General features: G+C 37.1%; 3 protein-coding genes across 3 annotated transcripts in view; 2 read left to right on the top strand and 1 right to left on the bottom strand.

Annotated features, from left to right (window-relative positions):
* Nucleotides 1-23,313, bottom strand: part of LOC143231585 (uncharacterized) — a 71,491-nt gene that overhangs the window by 8,482 nt on the left and 39,696 nt on the right. Inside the window, exon 3 of the mRNA XM_076466103.1 lies at nt 493-628. The gene's annotated coding sequence lies outside the window, so the exon portion shown is untranslated. The remainder of the gene's footprint in view (nt 1-492; nt 629-23,313) is intronic.
* On the top strand, nt 18,987-19,586 carry LOC143232524 (general transcription factor II-I repeat domain-containing protein 2A-like). The gene has a single exon (XM_076468096.1). The coding sequence runs from the start codon at nt 18,987-18,989 to the stop codon at nt 19,584-19,586; it is 600 nt and encodes a 199-aa protein (XP_076324211.1).
* Nucleotides 21,005-22,072, top strand: LOC143232525 (zinc finger BED domain-containing protein 5-like). The gene has a single exon (XM_076468097.1). The coding sequence runs from the start codon at nt 21,005-21,007 to the stop codon at nt 22,070-22,072; it is 1,068 nt and encodes a 355-aa protein (XP_076324212.1).

Consider the following 23,313-nt stretch of genomic DNA (forward strand, 5'->3'; position numbering starts at 1 on the left):
TGTTCCGTAAAATAACGAGGCATTTCTTTGTTATAAAACGGTTATTTTTTAGTGTAGGTCGATATTAGATGCTATAGAAATGTATGTTCACGTGGGTGCCATGCAGTTCTTTTCGGGAGTTATTAAACATGATAAAGCACTACGACTCTGAATTGAGTGTACCCACAAAATATTATTTTTTATAATAACCAATCCAATACAGTCTTTACAGGTAATTAGGATTACAAGCATCAAAATTAATAGACTGAAGCCTAAAAAACAATTTGAGGCGCTGAGAAACGGTAATATGTTTTCTTTATTCCGGATTTATGAAACTTTCTTAATTAATAGAAAAAAGAAGAATATTACTTTTCGATATGTGCACAACTAGATTATGGAAAATTCCTTATTAAAATCTAAACAATTTTTATGAAGTGAAAATTCGCAGACCTGTGCAACCAATTATTTCAGACCTGCAGGAAACTAAGAAGCGTAACAAAGGTGAATTTTTACCTGATATATTAGTATGTAAGACGTCAGAGCAAAGCTAAAAACGAGGAAGAGAGAGTGTCCGCACATGTTGATGTATTGACACGTAGAAGTATGGAATTGTAGACATCCAGAGGAGTTCGGTCGGTCGATGACGTAACTGGGAAGACATAGGAGGGCAAGAAGAACATCGATTATGAGTTAGTGATGTGATACTCACATACAGACATTACAACATTACACGAGTGTGTGCGTGTATTTTAATGTGTTTTGACTTAAAAAAGTATGGTTATAATATACATGTATATATTCGTAAATCCACACACACACACACACGTATATCGATTACTTGAAGAAATGGACACTGAAAAAACAAACCGGAGTATACCCAGAGAAAACCTACTTTCGCGAATATGGAGGCCTACAGAAATATTCCAAAGAGAAAAACATGTACATAGAGGCTCAGCTTTGACACTGTAAGTCAATTGGCTAAAACAATGTGTTTTCTGTATGCGTAATTGCGAGCACAGATTGACAGTTTTATTGTATATACTAAGTTTATCTAGTTTAACTACAATGATAAGTTTGCATCATAATACGAGCATCTTTTTGTGAAATACAAATGTTCAACTGCCCGCTCTTGTCCTTCCTGCGGACATCCCTGTACATGGATCAGGTGCCGGAACAATATAGTTTACCCGTGTTGTAATCGTTTCATAATAAGCTAAACCCACTTTCCAGTTTTAAAATAAAGTCCATTATGTATCAGCACGTGCTTTGCTTGTCACTTTATGATCTGCCAAACGTGAATACAGTGTATTGCTTAAGATAATGCCGGCATTGACATCTTAAGACTACGAGTTATTAACAAATCTTAAAATCGAGGCTTAATGCGCCCTGACGATATTTCTTAAATATTAAACAAAATTAAAAAGGGGTTTATATATCGAACATAAATAGTAGAACAAAGACAAATTTTGAAAGAAATGTTTTCCTTATTTACAGTATACAGTTAGGTACTTATATACACAAATATGAAAAACTATTATATAAATATATAAACAGACAATTTAACTCATTTAAAAAGAGAAAGCTCTTAATGCTACATATCAAATCATAAGGCCTGACATGGCCAGGGGTTAGTGTGCTCGACCCGCGCTCCGAGGGTCGTTGGTTCGAGTCCAAGTCATACCAAAAATGCTCGCCCTCCCAGTCGTAAAGGCGTTATAATGTAATGGTCAATCCCACTATTCGTTGGTAAAAGTGTCGCCCAAAAGTTGGTAGTGATGACTAGCTTGCCTTCCGTCTAGTCTTACACTGCTAAATTAAGGAGGGTTAGCGCAGACAGCCCTCGTATAGCTTTGGCGAAATTCATATAAAAAAATCATAAGGAATAAACAAGCATATAAAAAAATCTTTAAAAATAAGTTTTGTTTGAATATTTAATTTTTTAAAAGGGGAAAACATAATAATGAAAAACTGATCAAGGGTTATTTAAGCTAGTTATCTATAGTTTAGAACTGACAGGCTAGAGGGAAAGAATCCAGAATGTAGGGAAGAAGGTGATAAAGTACGATAACATATTTGACCATAAGAAGCTCACTGTTCATATTAATTGAAGACCATATGATTGTAAAATACATAATTACAAAGCTTATAACTTTCACGACATAAAATATTGTTTATCTAATTGAATGTGTAACATGTAGTATCCAGTATGTGTGATACACTAGCACATCTGTAATAAAGCATTGCTTTTGGTTGTCTTTATTACAGAATTTATCTATAAAGAGCATAAACTTGGAGTCTTAGCAACACTTGCAATTGAAAGTATTACTAACACGTGATTGGAATTAAAGTTAAATTTAGCACAGACGAATGGAGATTTTAAATTAGGATGGTTAACTGATTAATAAATTAGCGAATTCTTAATTTTGGAGGTATTGAGGATGGTAATATACATAATATAGTTTGTTAGCTCCAGGTGATTTAGGTATTTAATGACTGCAAATATATCTTTCAAAAGTAACTTTTGTATATATGACCTGTGTCACTTCCAAATGGAGTTTGATTTCCATTATTATACATTCTTATCGGAGAGGCAGTGGGTGACTTTTGCCACTGAAGGGTATTGGTTTAAACTTCTTTGTGTCTGATAGGATGTTCTTCATTTCGTGAATGTATTCATTTGTGTACATTATGACTATAGCGTTTCGTTTACCTGTTTTTATACTTTTAATGTTTTTGTCTTGTTTCAGGTTTTTAATCGAATTAGTGTGTCTTTTAAGGTTGTTTTTTATTTTTCTGTTTTGGTCAAAAGTTTAAGACCATACCAAAAAGAAGTTCTAAACAGGGTAGGAAATGCTCAACAAGAGGTCTCAGCAGTGAGTTGCACGGCAATCATTGCTAATAACTGCAAACATTCGCTTTGACATGGTCAATATAAGTGTTTTCCGAAGGCTGGCTTGAATGTTATTCCAAGTGGTGAAGGTGGTTTTACGATAATCATGCATTGTTTGGAATTGACATCCATTTCTATAGACTTTCCTTGTCATCTACCCACAAACATTTTCAATGTGGTTCAGATTGGGTGAACACGCTGGATGGTCCAAAAGAATCAGGGTTATTCGCCATGGAAAAGTCCTATGTCCTGCAGGCATTGTGGATTGCAGTGTTGTCCTGCTGAAATATTCAGCCATTTCTAGTCAATATGGATGCTCTCTCCAACACACCAATGTAGCCAGCTGCTGTTTGAGGCCCCTCTATAACCTGAAGCTCCATTGTTCCATGGAAAGAGAAAGCACCATAGATCATGATGGTGCCTTCTCCACTGTGTCGTGTAGAAAATGTTTCCGGTGAGATATCCTTATCGTGCCAGTAATGTTGGAAGTCATCTGGATCATCCAGATTAAATTTTTTCCACTTTTCTACGTCCCATGTTTGGTGCTTCTCAGAAACGTTTAACCGAGCTGTTTCGTGGTGTGGAAGGAGGCGTGGCCTTTCAAGACGTTTACGGATTTTAAAACCTTTCACTCGCAGATGCTGTCTTATTGTTCTTGAATTGCATTCTGCGTCCGTAAGGGCCTTAATCTGGTTCAACAATCGACAACCCGTTGAATCTTCCTCCTCAACGCCGGCGAAATTTTCTTGGGCTGGCCACTTGTAATTCTTGTTCCATATCCCTCAGGGTCTTTTAAAAAATTTGCAATAGCAGTTTTACTACGCCCAATCTCACCAGCGATGGCACGTTGAGAAAGACCTTGCTTTTGCAGCTCGACATTTCTGCCACGTTCAAACTCTGTCACCTTTTTAGCCTTTGCCATGTTTTTACCCTATGTAACACAGGAAATGTCAGCAGGAGATGTTGACAACGCTAATGCTTGAATACAAATGACTAAATTTCGTGATGTAAATACGCTTCGTTTCAGTATGGTCTTAAACTTTCGACCAGCTAGTAGTTAGGCTAATTTCATAGTGTTCACATTTTCTTTACTAAATGCTAAAAAGTTGTTTATTTTTATTTTCTCTTTTCTCACTGCCATCTTTCGAAGCTCTACTCAAATAAGTGGTTGAGTATAACAACGCAAAATGCAAATTTTTTCTTTATGTTTATTGGCCTTAAAGTTTTGGCCAGCAGTGTATCTTCATATATTGTAAGGACTTTGTAGATGATATATATTGAATGATTTTATCTGACGGTTGGTCCATAAATTACTGAATAACTTCAAATGTTTATTTAATCATTATATAGGTGTGTTTTTTTTCTCTAAACAACCATTTTTGAAGCAATTTATTTGAAATAAAGACCACAACCAGTGTGAATGGGCGATAAGATACATCCACTACATACTCTGGGGAAGTGTAACTGTGCAGTAACTTTTTTTTGTAGAATTAAGTTACTTTGTTAAGACAGACCTTTTCACCTATTTTTACTAAAATGTAGCGAAAAACGGAATTTTTTACGAAGCCCCTTCCAAATTCCCTATATAACTTTATACACTAACTTGTATGACAGCTAATTTAATCTTGGTAATCCACACGCATTGTGTTATTTATAAATATCAAAGGTTGTTATACTCTCGGGTGAATTTGTTCCTCAGGTAAAAATTGTTCAAATCGCAAGATGGACGACACTGATATTTATAGACGTCTAAATTATTACAACTTCGAAAAGTTAGGCTATGTATCTAAATTTGTGTTTTATATAAACGAAAAATACCTGAGTTCTATATCAAACCTAGAAAATAGTAACCCAAAAGTAGAAAATAATTCCTAATTGAAACATCAAACATTATTAATATATATTCTTACGTTTCAGATAACATTACACAAAGCTAAATGTATAAAGTTATCTTGATATAAAACCATTGTCAGAGTTAATGTGTAGTAGACATAAAGTTTGTTTTAGTTGCAAAGTATATTGTGTAATAATATACAATAAGTATATGTTTGTGTGATACTTTACAAACATTTACTCACATCTGTTTGAAGATGTATAAGACTGGTATATCAAGGTCAAAATGATGTTGGGATAAGCAGTTTAGTTTTCAAAGGTTTTATATAGTTTCTAAAATAAAGGAGCTTAGATTACTTGCCTATTATGCTTGATTTATGATAACCTACTCGAACATCTATATATGGCAGGTACTATTATATCGAAGTGTGTGTCCGTATTTTATAACTAAAGTTTTCTTAAACAGCATGTTAGTATATCTTGAAGTTTCATTCACAAATGTTCCATTAAGCTTGTTAAATATGTGATTTTACACCAGGTTATGACAAAACACGAGTTTTTCCATAGAAGATAAAAGTGTGTTAGAAACTAATACTCATGGGATGTAATTTAACCATAAAACAATAAGTCTGGTTTTTTTTTTTTTACACATTAACAAAATTTCGTAAATAGTATCATAGCGTATTTTGGAGCTTTCTGAACAAATCTTTCAGTTACGAAGTTTGTGACGTATGCATGTGAAATTGTTTTTGCAAAGTGATGCCAACGTGGTGTTCCCAAATGAAATGTTTATGCAAACAAAATCTTTCTTTTGTCTTTGATTAACAATAAAGTTATTGATACTGAGAAATCACAATTAGTCATTGTAAATTATTTGACATATTTATGTAATATATAACAATAATTTTTCTAAACGTAGGATAATTAAGATAATCATGTTATCTCACATATTCCAATAGAATCGATCTTTCATTTTGTTCTAGTTTCTGCAACGCGTCCCTGATGGTGCGTCCTCTGTTGACAACAATTAGAAGTACGACCTCGCCATCTTTGATGTTTCTCCTAGTAACGTATTGTAAAACACATTGATAGAAATGTAGAAATATATTGTAATGAACGTTATTGAAGAAGACACGTAAAAGTGTGAGAGGCGTTTTTAAAATTAAAATCATAACAGAAGAAAATAGTTGTACTATATTTGACAACCTTTTCATTCTAATCAATCTTCTTTTAGCAACACTGTGTCTAGTCACTGTACATTTAGTGTTTGGTGAATATCATTGTAAAAACTAAAATTATTGGTCCAGAGTTTATATACGATATTTCCTAATTCACATACCTTGTTTATACGGCGTAAGTTTAACCAGATACTTCTATGAATTGATCATTGAACGAATGTTTAGTTTTACTTTCTTAAAAGGCACACTGGAGTTAATTTTAAAGGTTTTATTGTAACTGATTGTGGAGTAGTAGGTTGGTGACCGATTTTATACTTTTTCACATAAACAAATCTGCTTTTATAACACTTCAATGTATATTTAACTGAGTATTCTTGGAAGTAATACATAGGTAATGTTCAACAAAACAAATATACTGATTTGTAAAGCATATTATTACAAATTTTGTTGTGTAAGTAGTGTATGTGTGACAAGACTGTTTTAATCTTGTTGTGTACGTAGTATATGTGTGTAGGTGCATCGAGATTATTATTGTTTTTGTGTTGTTTGTGTAAGTCTTATTCATAAAGGTAGTATTTGCATCACAATCTTATAAAATGGTGTAGGTCCAGTTTGGTTAGAAGTAAGGAAACCCCAATAGCGGTATCATATCTTTCTTATCTATAATACCATTTTCCAGCCCATAAGGTATTTCATTATGTATCTTATCAGCCTTAATTGAACCCCCACAATAAGGTTGTTTTCACAGAAACATCACTTATATCTACATTAAGAACAACAATGTTGATTTGATTAGGAAGATTTGGAAATTTACATTCAATAACCTAACAAGTTGATTTTTCTCTACAGGAGGAAAGTGATCGAGGTTTTGCATTAAGATTGCCCAGAGTATCAGAATTACGGAATTTGATTTTGTGTTCATCTACAATATTTTCAAATTTACGAGAGCCAGAGTCAAAGAGAATGTCTTTCAGTAGAATACTCAATGGTTAAGATGCTTTAGGTGCATCTCAGATGTAATAGGGCTTGAACGTATTAACATGACACAGCTGGGTAGCCTTCTTATGCCTCACTGAGTTTGCAAACAACCTCACAGCAAACATGGTACCTATCTTTGAATGAATGTCCCATGGTGGATAACGTAACTAAGACCATGTCACCATGACAGAACTTATACTCTTTAGTTTTATGGTTGTAAATGTTTTTCATTTTAGCTTCTGATTACTTCAATTTCTTCCGAGCCAATTCAGAACACCTAACAGACTGAAAACACATTCCAGTAGGTATATTTCCTTTGAGTCATCCTTCCACCATTGTTCCTTCAGGACCTTCAAAGCACCATGCACTTAACGGCTAAATACCAACTCAAATGAGCTAAACCATAATTATTACCGAAATGGATCAAACAGCAAATAATAAATTAGCTGCTTCATTCAAATCTGTCTCATTATCGAGACTGCATCGCAGGTTGTCATGATAGAATGAAATTTCTCAAGAGCACCCTGTAATCCGGGATGGTATTCACTAGATTTGATCTGTTTAGCATCAAGCAGGTAAACAACCTGTTGCAACAACCCAAAGTTTAATATCTGATCAGACTTAATTTCTTTAGGCGAGACATAAAAGTAAAGAAATTAATCAAAGCAGTAGAAATGTTCGTCTTAAATATTTATAAGGATAGCTTCAGAAAATTGTGTGGATGCACACATGATAGTCAACAAATACTTGTTCCATCACGAAGTTTCTTAAATATTCAACACAATCAATAACACATCTGTAGGGTGCTTTGAAAGTTTGAATAGGTTTCACATGACCAATAGGAACATTTTAGTCAGAAAACGTAACTACTTGACGGGTACGACAAGTTTTAAAAACAGAGAAACAACTTGTGGCCAAAAGAAATCTCATAATTTTGTCACATGTCTTGTTAAAACCTAAATAACCTTCCATGGTGAGTTCCCAAACAGCTTTAAATATTTCAGAATGACTTGCTTTAAAAACAACGATTTCACAAATCAAAAGACCAGTCGTCTTTATGTGGCACATTTGTTGGTCTCCATTTTCTCTTGGACACACCATTTGAAACTATCTTGAGCATATCTTTTCTAAATCAACAATATTGGATGATTTGGTGAAACAACGCCCATTTGTAGATGCAAAAGCACTCTGTGTTGCCTCCCTGTCTTTTTAGACATAACATGAGGAGGTTGTTTTACACAAATGGCAGACAGACCTTGATGATTTTCATGGAATTTTATTCTAATTGTCATAAGGTGAGCTGGATTGTTAGAAGATTCCCCAACTTTAGTTTGTTGAGCAGATATAAGTTTTTTGCTGCAATGTCGGGAACACTTATTTATAAAACAGTGATTTTATGTGTTCTTGTAATAATCAAAATGAGCACCTGCTTCTTGTAGTGTTTCAACTTTATTTTCATACACGAAAGGTTTGTATAGCATTTAAGTTCCTGCATTAGAAATAACTTGGTTTGTCGAAACTGTTGCTAATGTGTATAGCATTACATCATTAACCAAAATAAACCTCATTTTCTTGGGCACATTCCATATAATTCATATGGGTTGAGAATAGTTGCTTTAACATTATTATATGTACAACCTGCCAAAGACAATGCATCATAACCTTTTTGTGCTTCACCACTTTAAATACTTTTCAATAATATTGACCATTTTTCAGAGGGCCATTCCATGTATTGGGAACTTTTTTCAAAATGTTGGATATATCTATAGAAATCATTTTCATCAATTGGTGATATTTTGCACTAAATAGATATATTAAGGTTGTCATTTTGCCTTGGTTGATGAGTACAATTTCCATTTCTTTCTTGACATCCATATGGGATTCTTTGACCTCGAGACATTGATTGTCTTTTTCAGCTTTAATATAGGATAGAAATCAAGCTAAACCTCAAATATCGAGCTTAGGCAAAGTTATCTTTACTCACTCTCTTGCGTCTCCACAAGCCAATCAGAGTATCAAAGATACACAGTGGAGAAGGCAAAAAACACTAACATTTTAGTAACACAATGCTTCAATTGTGAGAGACGCAAACACGTGTCGGGTGCTTATAAGTAAAAGCCATGATGTGTACACTGTGGTGAGGATTATCTGGCATTTCAGTGCATAGAAGTAAAAACATTGGATATAAATATTTTCTTGTCCTTGGGTTGGGAGCCCATTTATAAATATTCAATTTTAATCCTTATTTATATAATTGCACAAGATCCAAAAATGTATATTTTTGAATTATTTGGCCTCAGATACTCTAGATCATTAGAACAGCATAAATAGCTATATAAACGTATTGAACAATGTTATAGTACTTCCAATTCTAACGTGAATTTGCTAACAAGTGAAGGAATGGTGGTTGTTTGAAGTGTTTGTAAGAATGTATTATCAGAAGGAAGAAATTAGTAGTTTGTTTAATGTAGAAAGTAGATGTGTCCGAAAATCAAGTCGGACAGAGCTTCTGCTAGAAAACACTAAACTCTCACACCTATCTCTTGGCTTACTTTCCCTACTACTTCCCTCATGCAACGTCTAACGACAACAGCAGACTACCCTCAAAAGCAACTCACCATTGGAACCCACTGAATCTACCCACTTACAGTACCAACCACATTTCATGCACAACTAGAACAGTGACCATTGTAATTCCAATACTTGAATCAAAGTTGACTCTCCCTCATGAGAGCATCATCTACCACAAGATGAAAAACATACAAGACAGACAGTCTGGGTAGGCTAGCTGTTGCATGCTGGCTAATTCTTCCACTCGACAATTTATCCATATTAACTGAGAAATGCAGTGGCCAATGGAGCACACAAGCACTAACTCGATATACTTATATTTAAAGAACCTGATTCAGACACTAAGTTTTGCAAAATAAAGCAGTTTTAATATACTTTCGAAAAGCTATATTACAATGCATTTTGACTACTTTGATTAAACTAAACACAACTAAGCTCTTTTAGTATAACCAACAAAACAAAGTCATTACAATGTATCAACTCCACTGTTTTCGACTATGTTATCCAATGGCATGAGTAATTGTAGTAAGTTACTTAGAGAGTTTAGGTGAGAAACGTAAACTCATCACTGGAGTGGTCACGAACATTATTCAGATTCAGAGGTTCACCTGGTGATGGCTGCAATGGTTTCAAACACCCAATTTCTTCTCGCTCTTTGGCCTCCAAACACAAGTTTTGCAGAACCTACTTTGAATTCATAAGAACTAACGTTTGAGCTTCAAACACCAGTTTTAATACAAACTCTTTCCAATATTCCAAATAGTGTACACAACTGCCCTCAAGTAGATCTGACACTTAATTGGTTATTTTCCTTGATTGTTTCACAATCAAAAATCACTTGCTCGTTGTTTACAGATGAAGTCAGTAAGTTGGCAGCCTGCTTACTTGTATCCATACATATACTTCTGAAATGGATACTGCATCAAATTCGCGACTTTCCATTGTGATGGCAAGGAAGGATTTAGCATTTGCAGCAGTTTCTCCCATGCTGCAATGACGACAGTCTCTCAATAACAACCTTAGTTTCATCTTATGAAAGAGACTTTCGTTACCCTTCTCATGACCTTAATAGCGTCACTTGCATAAATAGACGAGTAGAAACGTTTCTCAACATCTCTCTTTTAAGGTAATTGCCATTAGATAATACTTTATAATTTTGTAAATATACATTACACTTCTCCTTACTGCATATAACTGCTCAATACATGAAGCATTTGAAATGTACAAAATTTTCCCTGCTTTAGATATTTCTATTCTAAGTAAACCTCTCCATTTCTATCATTCCGCTTAGACATCTTGGGACATTTACAATATGTTCGCTGATATTCTGCATGTTTAGCCAGTCAATCTTTAACAGGGTAACAAGTTACTGCTTTTACTCCTTTAGTCTTTAAATATCCTCATAGTTAAATTGATCTTTAAAATATATGACACACACATCAATCATTTCTAATAAACTTTAAACATGAATCATATGTACTTTGCTCGTGTTTGTATCTAATAAACATTAACACACTACAATAACAATTACATACCACAATTACATTCTTGATACTCATTAAACTATATAATTATATAAAGACTTGATATGACAAGCAAAAAATTAACATTATTATCTCATAATTATGTTAATATCATCTAGCTATTACATCACATTGAAGATAATCATTTACAGTCAAGTGATTCCTTTCTTCCTGTCTTCTAGACACTGTTCTTTTGTTATGTTCTCATCTTCAGAATTCGTGTTGAAAGAACAAAACACCGACTCACTGTTGCTGATCCATTTGTATAATGCACAAGCCTTTATCTTATCACAATGTTCAAGTGGTTGAATACGATAATCACATCACATGATTATTGTAGGTCAATTGTCTCTATACTGAATAACTGAAGTTTAACGTCTACACATGCAAAATCAGTCAAGTGATGAGCCTCACCTCCAAACTCTTCGACAGATTTTGGTGTATGTCTTACTCGTATCCCTACAGATGACAACTAACCCGGAAAGTCCTAATGTCTTGTTACTCATTCCAAATTCATGCTCTCTTAGCGTTTGTTTCTTAAATCTATGGTCATCTTCAATTAACTAATTCTCATTCTAATCGTCTTTGAATTCTCGAACAACTTTTTTCATCTTGCTTCTCGAACATTTTTGTTGGTGGTGTTAGTGACAGTGATTTTTAATCCTATTAATTTTCCCTCATAATTTTGATTTGTAATATTCACTTTATAGTTAGCTGACCTCATCAATTGGTTAAATAACTTCAAATTTTGTCAGTCTCTAACAAATCAATCTTCGTCCTAATTAGATGGGTCACCGTCAAGTAAAGCAACCACTTCAGAGGCCTCTGAATAAGACAACCTACTATTGTTGCCTAGCCCTGTTTTGGTTTTCATTTTGAATTTACATAACCCATCTAACTTCCAAAATTGCATTAAAGCCAATTCCTCATGTACTGTGTATAACACTATACTTACTAGTATTCCTACCAAGCATAATGTTATATTCACTGAACCAGTTCGTTTCCACTCATCTATCCTAATTTATTCTGTAGATAAACAGTTTACACACTGTTGAAGTTCTTTCATACAAGGTAAATCTTGAATATTCTCTAATATGCCTGTTAGTTCTTTAATGTCTGAGCCTACATTTATAATCCGAATTAGATAACATAATTCCTTTACCATGGATGCAACGACTTTTAGCCAATCTAAATATCCACTAATCCTTAATTTAACTTCTTCAATCTGGTAGTCAAATTTGTGTATGTTGACTTACGGCATACCACTGATAAGGTTAATTCATCCTTTACATTAAACAAAGTTCCTGGGATAAATGGCTTAAAGATAAATACTCCATTTATTTACATAGCTCTGTTATTCTATCCTGCAAACATTACATAGTTACACAAAGGGTACTGAAAAGATTCCTGAATTAAGTTCACTTACTCTAATAGGATTTTCTATACATCAGTTGTAAGATTTGTAATAAATTACAATATTTTATTAGTAATGTTAAAATTCTGATATAAAAATTAAGTTAACGGGTTTAATAAAAAATTTGTATACCAAATTATAAAACTATTCTGAAATAAATACAAAAATGTAATAAAGAAAAACTATTAGTAAATTTTTCCTGCTATTTATTCTGAAAACTTTAATTAAAAATAAAGTAGTTTAAGAACTTGGAACTACTTTATGCAGATGTACACCTTGAGCCTCATATGAAAGCATGACAGTTACAGTAAACTTAGTATACATGCCATTCACCGTCGAAGAAAGACCAAGAATACATCATCAGTTGTCTAGAAAATCCGCTAATAATTCAGAAGACTCGTCTGAAACTGCAATTTTCTTTGCAATCTTCCAGTAAAGCCTGCACCATCCAATATTAAGCCAGATAATACTATCCCATGGAAGTCTCCACCACTTGTAGGAATGCTGAAAACCCCCAGCTATCATTACTGAAGGCATTCCAGCCACTTGTCAGCCTGATATTGTACGAAAAATACTTAAAAACTTCCAGAATATTGAATAATCTGAAGTCGGAAGAATCCCGAAAGGGGAATAGTAGTTAAGTCCTCTCAATGATGTCGAGGAAACCCACTTGTAGAGAAATATATATGAAAAATGGCTCGTTTGGGTTGAGATTTTTTTTTTTTTAACGTAGAGGAGTGAACAACATTTCGACCTTCTTCGGTCGTGACAGTGACCCAAACGAGCCGTTTTTACCTATATAGTTAAGTGCTTTCATTCAAGGCACTCTGCTAAACTAGTATGGATGAAATCAAACTTGCTGCTTCCAACATCTGCCCCCTCTATACTGACAGAATCAAATCTTTCAAGACTGGACTACCAGTCCCACTCGTGAAACTTGCTCTTCAAGACCAAACCATAGTCAACAACCTTGTTGCCAATGGAATAACCCTATGGTTAGCCAAATATTCCATCTTCGCAGAATAATGCCATTTTTAGGCGTTTTAATTGTCGATGCTTTGGCCATATTCACACTGCCCGTAAAGCCTCTCCATGATGTGTTCATTACGGAGGTCTACACCATGTCAGTAACTGCCAGAGGCCATGTCAAGAAACCACATGCAGCATCCTACGCTGGTTATCCAAAATATCAAAAAATGCTTAGACATAAAAATCTGAAGCTTGGCAAACCAATCCCCTCTGTTGGACATCTGCTAAAGTCCAATCCACATTAAATAGCATTACCATCTGGTGCAACACCTGGAGGGTCGCGCTTAATGCCATTAAAACACAAGCTATAATATTCAAACGCAAAATCTCGAGGAAAAACAAAATCTATCTCTAAAGTTAAACTTAATATGATGGACACTAAACTTAAATTTTCTTCAACTATAAAATTCCTTGGCATTACGTTCAACAAGAAGCTAACTTGGACTGATCACTTTAAAACCATTCTCTCAAAAGTCTATAAACGAATCTACTACCTCAGAAGAATCAGTAGTATCGTCAAAGGATGTAGAACAAAAACGATTCTCACCATATACAGAATTTACATTCGGCCGATCATTGAATACAGCAACATGATCACTGCAAAAGCACCCCTCTTCCATCTTTAGAAATTACAACAGGCCCAGAATCTTGACATATAACTAGCATATCGACTCCCCAGGTACACACCGATTGATTAATTTGACAAAGCAAGCACCACCCTACCTCTCAAGAAAAGACTTACCGTATTTTCCGGTTAATAAGCCGAATCGCCGAATAAGCCGAGGCCAATTTTAAGCTCTGAAAATGAGGGTTCTTGCTTATTACCGCCCAATAAGCCGAAGCCATTTTTAAGAAGTGACAAGTTTTTTCAAAATGATTTCTTAGTCTCGTTTCAGCGTCAGCATGCATGTTGTGTGTGATCATTGGCGTTCTGTAGTAAAGGAGAACGTGTCGTATTGAGACAGAGATGGAATCAATATGTCATTCGTTATTGGCTCCACTCACTGAAATTAGGTAACCAATGAAATTCTAGAAACAACGTTTCACTGTAGTCTTAACGTGCTTTGGTGATGGGACAAAATTACCGCCTATGGTAATTTTCAAAAGAAAAACATTTCCTAAGAAGAAGAGATTTCCGAAAGGAGTGATCGGCCAATAAGCCGACCCCCAAAAATCAGGTCCAAAATTTAGGGCCAGAAATTCGGCTTATTAGGCGGAAAATACGGTACCTATCTAGCAGCTAAATACTACAGAAAAGCAAACAACCAAACACAATTGACAAGACAATTTCCACAACCAGCAGCCACCCCACGATCTTGACAGTGATACCTCTCACCATACAATTACATACAAGCCCTGAATGTAAACTCGAATGACTAATCATGTATGCCTTCTTACTTCCAGCATTGGGGACTGGTGGGGTTGTTTTCTTTCGTCTTGTGAAATTGGTTTTTCTCGGGATACTCCCATTCCCCCCCCCCACATCAAAATACTTTGATTTATAGGTCCAAGCCCTGAAATGAAGCTAGTTAGAACGCATCTTAACTCATCAAATTCTAGTATCAAAATTTCGGTTAATTTAGATCATGAGTTTTAACCAGGCTAACGTACTGTTTGCATCTCTCTACTCGTCTCATTTCATCTTTTTACGACTAAATTTACGTCTAAGAAACCTTCAAGCAGATGAATGAGTTGCTCAGTCTCTCGTCTCAGTCTTCGATCTCTTACAGACTCGGGGGCCTCCTCAGCAGCTCTTTCCGATGCTCCTTAAACAATCACACAAGTATATTAATTTCGGGGTCATCTGTAATCACCATTTCAGATAAACAAATATCTTGCCACTTAAGTTCACTTCACCAATCACGTACTTCGTAAAATTTATCTCGTCGCTTGTGGGGTGAAGAGAAACAGTAGCTTCTGACCACCCCTGGTTATTTTTCGTTCCCTTTGGTGAACGACATTATAAATTAACCTAAATTCCTATCCAGTGTTTCCTTCCTACTAATGTCAAAAGAATGGTGAGTGTACAGCGTGTTAGATGGTCACACAGACGAGCTCTGTCGACGAGAGTCACAGACGAGACCGCTACTAGCTAACGTCTATAGTAGTCGATTTAGTAAGCGCTCTTTATATTCCAAAGTACTTCAGTCCTTTTCAGGGCTACTTACTGCTTTCTTGATTTATACAAGCCTCTTATTAAAAGCTATACTGCAGGTGCTTTTCCCCCCTTACCGAGTCTACCACTAAGCTGAACTCCCACCCTGGGAGTCTCACTGAAAAACCGTACAGCCATGATAATAGAAGAAAGTAACACCGACTACACGCTCGCAGGGCCCGTCCCTAACCAACACCGAGCGCTTGAAATTGTTAGCTGCCGCTAGCGTGGCACTCTTAACCAACGAAGGCCCTAACACATGAAGTGATTCTATTTCTACCGTCACTGCCACTTCATCTTGCTCTGCCAAGACCAACAAGAGCCCCAAAACACGTCCCACGGAAAATTCTAAGTCTACCAATACTTTCACTAACTCCACTACCATCAAGATTCCACCTGCAATTATCGTAGAGGGTATCCCCGCGACCGTTAGACAACCCCAAATTGCCTCAACTTCGACGACTCTTCCCAAGCATCAAGTTCAACAACATGCGCCACCTACCTCGCGGTGGAATCTTAGACACGAGTCACGACGACGTTGTCAACGAGTGATAGTGAACGCTACTAGCTTTCGTTAGTGCAGTTAATTTTGTGAAGGTTCTATACAATCCGAATTTCCTCAGTCCTTTTCAGGGCTACATATTGCTTTTCGATCCTACTAGACTCTCAATTAAAGCTCTACCACAGGTGTTATTTTCCCTACCAAGTCTTCCACCAAGCTAAACACCCACTCTGGGGGTCTCACAGGAAAAACGAACGGCCATGAAGAAGATACCCAGACCGACCACCCACTCGCAGGGCCCGTCCCTTACCAACGCCGGGCACCTGAAACTACAAGCCACCGCAAGCACGGCTCTTTCTACCGATGATGACCCGAACACTTCTAGCGATTCTCTGTCCACCCTCACTGCGACTTCAACTAGCTCGGTCAAAATCAGCAAGTGCCCCGAATTACGTCCCATGGTAAACTCAATAGCTCCCAACTCTTCCTCTAACTCCGCTACTTCTAAAATGCCACCTGCAATTATTGCAGAGGTATCCCCGTGACAGTAAGACAACCACAAATAGCTGCTGAACTTCGACGACTATTCCCAAGCGTCAAGTTCAACAACGTTCGCCGATTACCCCGTGGTGGAATACTTATCAAAACCGAATATCCTAAAGACTATGCCATTCTTCTCAAAGCATGGCCAACGGATGCTTTCGGTGGTATCCCCTTAACTCAATGGGTACCTTCAGACTCCCCCAGAAAAACCATCGTCATCTGAGGTATACCTCTCGATACCTTGGACCAAGAAATTGACGAGGAATTAATACTACGTGAAGTTAAATTTTCTAACTTCTCTAGAATAAGATCAGCGAAACGCAGCAAGTCACGCCTCTTATCAAAATCAATGTCACTGACATCACCCAGGCCACCTCCTTCCTGAAAAACGGAATAATTCTGTGGTTCCGTCGTTTTCGATTCGAGGAGCCTAACTTCCCTGATAATAATATCTTACAGTGTTTTAACTGTCAGCGTTTTGGACACACGAAAAACGCTTGTACCTCCAAAACACGCTGCGTTCGATGCTCAGGCGATCATACCATCAACAACTGCCCGAAAGAAAGAAACAACACCATGTGTAGTAACTGTGGAGGTCAACACGTGGCATGTTTCCGAGGCTGCCCCAAATTCCAGTTTGTTGCCGCTATCAAGGCAAAATTCTCCAAGACTCAACGTGTGCAAACCGCACCAGTACCTATCGGCAAGTTCCCAACACTACCTCAACAAACCACCTTTGTCAATCAACCATCTACTAGCAAACAACAACAAAAAAAACCGCAGTTATGCTGACACAGTAAAACAAACACCACAATCACGATACAGGGAACAAGAGCCAACTGAAGTACAACTTGCCATTCGGCCAGTCATTAAGCCTTCACAAGTCATCGCATTCATTGTTAAAGTTCTGGTTGCTGCTGCTAACGAAAATCTCGATCTCTCGATCGTGACCAGTTCCTCTTAGCGGCATGTAAAGCAGCTCAAGACTATCTGATGATCCGAGGTTTATCACCCGATATCCTCGACCAACACATCACCGATGGACTCTCCAAATAGGTAAGCCCAAAAATGTCCTCACCTTCTTACATATTAATATTCAAGGTGGACTTAATTACAAAAAATACGAACTTTTAGATTTAGCTATTAACTCAGATCAGTGGTTCTCAACCTGCGGCCCGCGAGCATGCGATGTGCGGCCCGCAGATCACTTTCCAATGATGACATCCTAATATAACTCAAATAATCAAAAATAAAAAAATATGCACTGTATATAACATGTACATGTAGGCTACTCACTGTGGTGTGTGTGTGTGTGTGTGTGTGTGTGTGTGTGTGTGTGTGTGTGTGTGTGTGTGTGTGTGTGTGTGCGCGCGTGCAGATAATAATCTAAACCTTCAAGTAAGATGAATAGCAATTACTTTTAATATCTCTATGATGCTTCGCGTTTGCGATTTGCCTCGGCCTTTGTTTACGCTTTCCTAGCCATTGCCTTGACCCATATGCAATGAAACTTAACTTTGACTTGATACCGCGTCGACAATAGTGACGATATCTCTCAACGTTTCTACCGCGTCGCCAAGAGCAACGAGCTTTCCTCCGATCACGTTCGTTCTGGTTTCACCGCCCATTGCGCCCGCTCCTGCGTGTATTCGCCATGACTCATCTTCTCTCCATTGTTTCCTCTAAGACGCTGATTAGCTGTTCGAGTTCGTGACGCACTATTGTTGTGACCTACTTCTCACTTCTCCCCGTTTGTCGGCTACGGCTGTCGCGAATCTCGTGTTCCGAAGGGCTTGAATTAGGTGAGGTGGTAGTCATAGGAACAATATACAGTGAACGCTAAGGCGTGTCGCTTGAAAATTTGTTATTTGTAAAGACCCCATTAAGATGAACACGCCGCTGCGAAGAAAGCCCGCACTGTTTCAGACGAGAATCGCAGTTTCAACACCGAGTGGGAATTAGATTTTTTCTTCATAGAAAAAGAAGGAAGATGTTGTTGTCTTCTGTGCAATAAAATCATAACTGTGATGAAGCGATCTAACTTAGAACGCCACTATCGTTCGCTTCACTCCTCAAGCCTGGATAAATACAAGGAACATGCACGTGAGGCCAAACTCGAATCCCTGAAAAGAACTATCGAACTCAAACAAACATATTCACAAAAATTGTAAACGAATCACGGGATGTAACTCTGACGTCCTACAAGCTTAGTCATCTGTTGGCAAGTCGCATGAGACCATACACCGATGGTGAGATCCTGAAACAAGGCATTCTTCTATTCACTGAAAACTGCTGCCCGACTTCAACTCAAAGGCAACGAAACTGCAGCTGAGCAACGACACAGTGACCAAACGGGTTGAGTGCATTTCAAACGACCTACGAGAACAATTGATGAGTGAATCAAAGAATTTCGTTTGCTATTCGATTGCCCTTGACGGTACGAAAGACATTGCCGACATCGAGCAGCTCGCTTTTTTCATTCGCGGAGTTAAGCCTGATTTTACCATCACCGAAGAACTTCTTTCTATTCGCTCTCTTCATGGTTCGACTAAGGGTGCTGAGATCTTCCAACAGATGATGACTGTCCTCAAGGATGCGGAGCTTGATCCAGCAAAGTTAGTCGGCATAGCAACCGATGGTGCTCCTTCTATGCTTGGCCTCGGTGAGGGGCTGCAAGGTCACATTACAAGATGGCGTCAGGCCGAGGAACTGAAACCTGTTGTATGGCACCACTGTATCGTTCACCAAGAAAACTTAGTTGCAAAATCGCTGAAATTTAAGCATGTTACGGACATAGTTTTCTCGACCGTGAACTGGATCCGTGCGAATGCACTTAATCATCGCCAGTTTAAGCAGTTTCTTCTTGATATCAACGCAGACTACGGCGACGTCGTCATTTTCACGGCAGTGCGCTGGCTGAGCCGATCGTCTGTCATAAAAGATTCCATGCTTTACTCCCAGAAATACGGACTTTCCTCCAGGAAAAGGTGAGGATGTTCCTCAGCTCAACGACAATCAGTGGCTTCAAGATCTCGCTTTTTTGTTGACATAACAGGTCACTTGGCGCATCTTAACCTGCAACTTCAAGGAAAGGATAAAATGTGTCACGAGTTGTTTGCCACTTTTACTGCATTTACATCGAAGTTAGAGCTGTGGATATCTCAGCTTCAGCTGCAGTACTCTTCATTTTCCGACTTTGGCTGAATTTATTGCTTCGTCGTTTTCATATACAGAAGTACTTGTGGATCTCAAGGTTGAATTCGATCATCGCTTCAAGGATTTCAAGACATCAATAGAGAAACTGCATTTTTTCTTCGCACCTTTTCAATGCAACCCGAGTGATACACCCGCACAATACCAGCTAGAGCTGATTGACCTGCAGGCAGATATTTCGCTCAAGACTGCCTTCCATGGAAATTCTCTCATCGATTTTTGGCGACGCATGCCTCAAAAAACTTTTCCTCAGCTCCTTGAAAATGCTTACCGTCAGGCGTGCATATTCGGATCAACATATACTTGCGAGATGGTTTTCTCGAAATTAATTCGCATAAAATCGAAATTCGCAGTCGTCTTACTGACAGTCACATGACCCAGCTCCTTCAAGTCGCTTCAACAACAATGACTCCTCGTTTTGATTCCTTGGTGGACTCGCAAAAACAATTCCAACAGTCACATTGACTAATTCACAAAGACTTGCAGGTTCATGGTTGGGTGTTTAAATTTTATTTTTGGTTTGAATAGCTTCGAGTGTGCTGGATATGACTTGGAATATTTTTGTATATATTTTCAATAAATCCATTGTCTGTCTGGTCATACTGACATTTTACTTATTTACACCTCTTAAAATAATTATTACTTATAATTTGTATCGGTATACAACTAATAACATACTAACGTGGACCAAGAGAAACGATATTCAGCGTTTTTCTTTGGCTTCCTCCGCACAAGAAATAATTCATAACATACGTTGCAATGCAACTAAAAGTGTAATAGGAGGTAACCACTCTAATAATCGAACCATTCAATCAGATGTAAAAGGACGGCATCAATTTATCAGAGAATTTACTATAATTTAGTGACTTGCGGCCCGCGAGTCCAGATCGGGTCATCATGTGGCCCGCTGACAAAAAAAGGTTAAGAACCACTGATTTAAACCATAAAACATTGTCTCAGATTACTCGTCATCGGCTAGACAACGTGAAGTGTGAGTACCTATTCAATTTTTTTTATTTTTTATTGAATGCTTGTAAATGGATTTGAAGAAAGAAAACGTTATAAAAATTGATAAAAATCAGAAGACTCGACTATATGATTCAGATTATTTAGCTTTTGGATTTATTGCTAGCGACGATCGGAACTGCCCATCACCATTATGTTTAGTTTGTGGTGAGAATTTATCAAACAGTTAAATGCTGCCATCTAAGTTGAAGCGTCATCTGATATCAAAACATCCTAATTTGGCTGATAAAACCAAAGAATACTTTCAAAGACTGAAAGAATCTACTTCAAAACAAGCTCGTATATTTGAAAGGAAGTTCAACATCAGCAAAAAAGCGAACCAAGCAAGCTTTGCTGTGGCAGAGATCGTAGCCAAGCAGATGAAGCCACATACAATCGCTGAATCGTTAATATTACCAGCATGTGTTACCATTGCGAAGATTTTTTTTGGAGATGCTGCTGCTGAAGAAATTAAGAACATCCCTCTGTCTGACAACACAATAGGCAGGCGGATTACGGACATGTCAGTTGATATCGAAAAAGGGGTTATGTTAAAATTGAAAGCTGCTGATTTTTTTGCTATTCAAGTGGATGAAAGCACAGATTTAAGTGGAAAATCACAGTTACTTGCTTTTATTAGATTTATTGAAAATGATGGAATTGTCGAAGACTTTTTATGTTGCAGAGAACTACCAGAAACAACGAAAGGACAAGATATATATGATGCACTTTCCTCGTACTTGAATCACTGGGACTTGACATGGGAAAAGTGTGTTGGAATATGCACAGATGGTTGTCCTTCAATGATTGCAAGTGTAAAAGGTTTTGTCACATTGGTAAAGCAATCTCAGCCAAATATTTTCATAACACATTGCTTTCTTCATCGTGAAGCTCTAGTTGCCAAAGCTATTGGCCCAGAGCTAAAAGAGGTACTTGATATGGTGGTCAAGATGGTCAACTACTTAAAGTCAAAGCCAGTGAAATGCCGGCAGTTCACTAAACTTTGCGAAAGCATGGATGCTGAACATGTCACGCTTCTATTTCATACAGAAGTCCGATGGCTCTCTCGAGGACGAGTGCTATCTCGATTTTATGAACTTAGAGAAGAACTAATGATTTTCTTTACAAGCAACAATATTGAATATGTGAAATTTCTGAGTGACGAAAGTTGGTGTTTAAAATTGGCCTACCTATCTGACATCTTCCAGCACCTGAATAATTTGAATATGAGTATGCAAGGGAAAAGGAGAACATTCTAACTTCGGTAAATAAAATCAATGCGTTCAAAATGAAATTGATTATTTGGAAAAGCATGCTTCGCGAGGCAATTGTGAAATGTTTCCCACTTTAGTTCAAAGAACAAATTTAATTGACATTTTGCCATTGATAATTAACCATCTGGAATCTTTAATTAAAGGATTGGATAAATATTTCCCTTCAATATCGCTTGAAGAGTATGATTGGATTAGAAATCCATTTGTTGAATCTTTGAACGTGGATTTCAGTTTGACCGACGAGGAAGAGTTGGCAGGTATTTCAAATGACGGACACTTAGAATGAAGCACACTGAACTTGATCTGGACTCATTTTGGATTTTAACTGCAAAAGAATATCCATCAATCTCGAATAAGGCTCTGCGCATTCTCCTGCAGTTTTCTACATCATACCTGTGTGAAATAGGATTTTCCACCATGACGAACATTAAAAGTAAGAAAAGAAATAAATTACTAGCACTTGAAGAAGAGATGCGTGTATGTCTTTCTAAAACCAGGCCAAACTATCCAGTTCTGTTCAAAAATCACCAAGGACAAATTTCACATTAATTTGTAATTCTCTTGAATAAACAAATTTAGATGGTACTGTATTGTGTTTTTGTGTATATAAACCGTTTTTATTTCATTGAAAAAATCTTATATATATATATATTCATGTACAATGGGATCCGCAAGAAAAAATGAGCTCCTCGGGGGATCCGCGCCTGCAAAAAGGTTGAAAAGCACTGCCCTAGGGACTTCAGACCAATTTGTTTATTAAATTGTATCGGCAAACTACTGGAGAAAATTATCACAAACAAATTGCTTTGGAAATTAGAAAACGACAACATTCTGTCTAATATTCAAAACACAGGCCGTAAAAAACAGAAACTACAGATCACCTTGTGTGACTAATAGAAACAACTTTTACATGGTTCAATAAACTCCAAGCTACACTAGCGGTATTCTTAAATATACAAAAAGCTTTTGACACAGTCAGGCGGTTTTAGGAAGTTTATCGGAAGGATTGATAGATGACGGAGCTTTCATCGACTTCTTTCCTTTTCCATAACAAGCATCTCAAGTTACGAAAGTCCCAGTCGAAGTATTTTTTGGTCAAACTATTCTCATATCGTGTGTCTGTATTTTAACTCTTAAACCAAGAGTATTTTCTCAGAATAGATTTAAGCCCTTTTCAGGGCTTGTCTCAACATCTCGGCAATGAGAACACGAGCCTCCGGACCGCT

Source organism: Tachypleus tridentatus, chromosome 11 (assembly GCF_004210375.1).
Source record: "Tachypleus tridentatus isolate NWPU-2018 chromosome 11, ASM421037v1, whole genome shotgun sequence".
NCBI lineage: Eukaryota > Metazoa > Arthropoda > Merostomata > Xiphosura > Limulidae > Tachypleus > Tachypleus tridentatus.